Source organism: Protobothrops mucrosquamatus, unplaced genomic scaffold, assembly GCF_001527695.2.
Source record: "Protobothrops mucrosquamatus isolate PMUCROS unplaced genomic scaffold, P.Mucros_1.0 scaffold8024, whole genome shotgun sequence".
NCBI classification, from domain to species: Eukaryota; Metazoa; Chordata; class Lepidosauria; order Squamata; family Viperidae; genus Protobothrops; species Protobothrops mucrosquamatus.
In genome coordinates this window covers 3677-8024 of record NW_015393821.1, presented here as the reverse complement: position 1 = coordinate 8024, position 4348 = coordinate 3677, and the positions used below count along the sequence as shown (strand labels likewise).

Here is a 4348-nt window from a genome sequence, read left to right as displayed (position 1 = left end):
TCTTCCAGTGTCAGCCGTGGATCCAGGAGGACACCCAAGTTGCGCGCCCTCTCTGAGGGGGCCAAAATTTCGCCCCCTATAGACAGCGATGGAGTCAGCTGACTATGCCGAGGCGCCGGCAACCACAGCCACTCGGTCTTGGAAGGGTTGAGTCTGAGTCTGTTCCTCCCCATCCAGACCCGTACGGCCTCCAGGCACCCGGCCATCACATCAAGGGCATCGTTGGGGTGACCTGGGGTGGAGATGTACAGCTGGGTATCATCAGCGTACTGATGGAACTCCACCCCAGCTCTTATCATTACTACACAGGGAAACTTCCAATATTTCTTTTCTAGAATAATTATTTTCAGACCTCTTTACTTTGGAGTTACTTTGCTACCTTCTCTCACTGATCAAATTGTGATATAATTTATGTAGGTTTACAGAAGGAAGGAAATATAGGCGAAAAACTATATGTGATTTTTTTTATTTCCTTCCTTTCTTCCTTCTTTCCTTCCTAACCTTGCTTTGCTGTATTTCAATTATTGGGTGGGACTCTAAAAAGGACAAGACACATTTTTGTAATGTATTTTTTTTATTCTGAAGAGGTTGGAATTTTTCTTCTTGTTCTTTCATACTCTGGTTTAGGTTATTGACAGGCCTTCTGAGCAAATATGCAATAAATGTTTTAGAAGAATTTGCTTTATTTCAGAACAATTAGTGTAGATTACTAATATCAAAATAGAGAATATAGAAAAACCACTTGAGGCAGTTGTAGTGGAGTTAACTGGGGTACTGTATGCATTTAATTTTTATTAAGAATTTTGTTTATAAAAGTACAATGTAAACTAAACTTAAAAAAGAGAATAGAATAGAAAGAAAAGTAAAAAGTACAAGAAAAAGAGGTGAAAGAAGTAAGAAGATAATAAAAAGAAAGAAAAGAAATATATAAAGAAGCAACTTGCGACCTTTATCACAACAAGTAAGCGAATTAGAGTCTAGGTCCTCCCTGTAAGGTTACAGATTTTATCTGTCCATCCTGTATCTATTTCTTCCTATAAACAAATCCATAAAACATCATTTTTTCAGTCCTTATGTCAGGAAAGTTCATAAGCGGTTGCTAGAACAAGATAACTTTTAACTTTTTCTTAAATAAATCATCTTTGTATTCCTTTATTTCTAATAGTTTTAATCTTTAGTTCATTCAGATATGGTGTACTATGGATTTGATTTCTCTTTATTTCTTTGTCCCATAGAACAGAATTCTTCAAGGCTTTAACAAACCTCTTTTGTAAATCCAATAGGAAAAATTATCCAGGCCACTCTATTAGTTTCTCATTTACATTTCCCTTTTAAATTTTAAAATCTCAGCTAGTTTCTTTTGTAGATCCAATGAAACATCCCTTTCTAACTTATTTTCTTGGCCTGTCAGTTATAAATCTGTTTTTGCTAACCTTTTGGTGTCAGATAACATTTGTTCTGTCATTTCTCCAATAACATATTTTGAGCATAGTCTATCCATAGAAACAGACATCACTATTGACATTGTTGATATTGTGGCTACTATTTTCTGATACCATTTTTCAAAAATCTTCAGTATTTTTGTTATAATGCTTTATATCATAGGATTGTACATTTTTCTTCTAAGAACTTTAGTCCCTCTAGTGTCAAGTTTTTGAAATTGTGAAATTGGCTATCATTACATTTTGTAAAAATCAAAATAGAATCTTATTTCCCATGAAAAGTTATTTATTCTTTATAATTAATTCCAATATTGTATTGTAATAGTTTCAATACTCCAATTTTATCTGGACCCTTAGTCCATTTATAAGATCAAAATAATTAGTTTTTTGCTGTTTATTTCAGATTCTTTAAATTCTTAGGCTTATGATTAAAATTTTCTTTCATTCAAGATTAAAGGCAGACTTATCCAGCATTTTCCAACTTGTTCTGAAGGTCTATAATAATTTAAAAGTAGTTAATGAGCAATTTATGAAAGTGATTAGTGCCATTTAAAAGTCTGTCATGGTACTGAGCAAGATGACTAATCCCATCATCTCCAAACCTGTAGAAAACTACTGTCCTATGGTCTCCTTGGGTTGAGCAGCCATCTGAAGCACATGTGGATGATCTTTTATCCTCTTCTTATCCAGAGAAATTCTAAGGAACCAGTTTACACATTGATTCCTTGGTCTTTGCCCCAGTCATCAGCTCAATTTTCACAAAACAGCTTATAAAATTTTCTTGAAATTTGTTTTTGTGTTGGAAAATTTAAAGAAAACAGAGAAAGTGACATATTGGCCCATAAATTAGTGGTACGTTCCTTTATGTTGTTATTTTCTTTGCTTTTATAGCTCCAGGAATGAGGCCACCTATGGGAGGACATATGCCAATGATGCCAGGACCACCAATGATGAGACCTCCATCCAGGCCCATGATGGTACCAGCCAGACCAGGAATGGCTCGCCCAGACAGATAAAGTGGAATTGGACCCTTTGCTCCCTTTTTTTAGTTGTACACCTTTCTGATAAGCTGTGGAAGTTGCATTGCCCAAATTGTTTGCAATCTAAAATTGGGGGAAGGAGAAAAGTCCTGGGAGAAAAAAACATAAATATTGGACAAAGGCTTTGTAGCATTTCCCAAATATTTTTTCATGTTTGTTGTCAAATAAAATATTGATAATTGGTTTCTCATGTGTTGTGGGCTGAAACTATGATGATTCCATTAAAATAGTAATAATTTATGGTTGTATGTTTCTTCCCAAAAGTGACATTGCTCATTGTGGGTGGTCCCTTCCACCACCTTTCAAATCTACACATGAATTCCAGTATTAACACTTAATTCCGAACTTGCTCTCATCCTTAGTGTGCTTTTATCACGCTAAACTGTTGAGGTCTAGGGCGTTCTCTTCACCCTACACCTAACCATTCTGATCATTGTTCTATAACAATCTGTTTTGAAAGCTTCCTTCCACGCAATGTTTGGAATACTACTGTGATACTATCCCTAGTTGTGGGTGGGATAGAAAAAAATGGAGACTAAATTAAACTGTCTAATCCTTAGTCATCATGCCAGAGAATAGTTTTGCACAATTTGAGATGCAAGTGATTTTGCATCTTGTTGCATCTTGATACTTGTTACACTAGGTGGGATGACAGTTGATAATCAGTATTCTATATGGGTTCTTAGTGGTAAATATTTCAGTAACTTATGCTTTCTTTTTCCAATTATAAAGAAAATTTTTGTACTTCGAGATAAAAATATACATTGATGCACTGTTAAAATTAAACAACTTGAAAACATACAGAGTGTGCTTTAAATTGTATATCAGTGGAGTATATCACTGTATTGTATATCAGCATGAGCAACCACATAAATATCTTATGATTTAGACAAATCCCTTCATAAACTTCCTCCTTCAGGATTACCACTTGATATGGCAAGGTCAGTGGACTTTGGAGCAGTGGGGAGTGATGGGATTATCGTTGCTAAGCAAGATGGTCATGTGATGCTTATTGCTTAGTGACAGAAATTTTGGTTTCAATTACTATCATTAGCTGAGGGTTATCTATACTCTTATTTTACAAGAACAAATGTATTTGAAACTTGATAAGTATAAACTAATGGAAATGCGAAATTGGTGACTTCTGGGGAGGCATGATAAACTGTGAAAACAGAGCCGACAACCACAGCAAATATTGAAGAACTGGTGAATAGGCTGTTTCTTCGGAACCTCTCTGGGTAAGGAGAGCAGGGAGGTTGCCCAAATGTGCTCCAGACAGCTACTCATAAGGTGACTGTAGGATAATGGTCTTCCACAGGTTTGAGCATTAGGAGACGAAGGAACTGCAGCAGAGCTTTTAAAGGACAGTAAGTGTGCAAGACTTTCTAATCACTCTTGGAAATTGTTAACCATCTAAGAGCTATTAGAGACCTTTGGAACTACAAGTTTGAAAAGTCACTGAGTAAATTTAATTTTAACTTTTAACAAATGAAAATTAATAATAAGCTTAAGAACATAAAGGATTTGAAATAAACATCAAAAAGCTAAATAAGATTTAAGAAAGTTATGAATGGATTAAGGGTAAAGTTAAATTTGGAATAATTGACCTACTACGATATATAAGATTTTGGACTTAGCTATAAAAAGAAATAGCTTCTTGTGGGAACTACAGTTACTTTAGCTATCTTGACTCATAACAAAGATGAGATGTTTTTAGAAACTGGATACTAGAGGGAATTAAAAGATTCCAAGTAGAAGGAAAACAAATACCAGCCTGCTTTTGGTGCCAGTTAACTGGAGCTTACAAAATGATACGAAACTGCATTAGAAATATTAAAGGAGATCTTTGAAGAATGGAACCAGAAA

The 4348-nt window shown here is 35.0% G+C and overlaps 1 protein-coding gene across 1 annotated transcript in view; it reads left to right on the top strand.

The window, feature by feature from the left end:
- The window catches only part of LOC107300694 (U1 small nuclear ribonucleoprotein C), a 7229-nt gene extending 3948 nt beyond the window's left edge, over positions 1–3281 (top strand). Inside the window, exon 6 of the mRNA XM_015830001.1 lies at positions 2334–3281. Coding sequence (XP_015685487.1) covers positions 2334–2458 — 125 coding nt within the window. The 3' untranslated portion in view covers positions 2459–3281. The remainder of the gene's footprint in view (positions 1–2333) is intronic.
- Positions 3282–4348: the final 1067 nt, after the last annotated feature.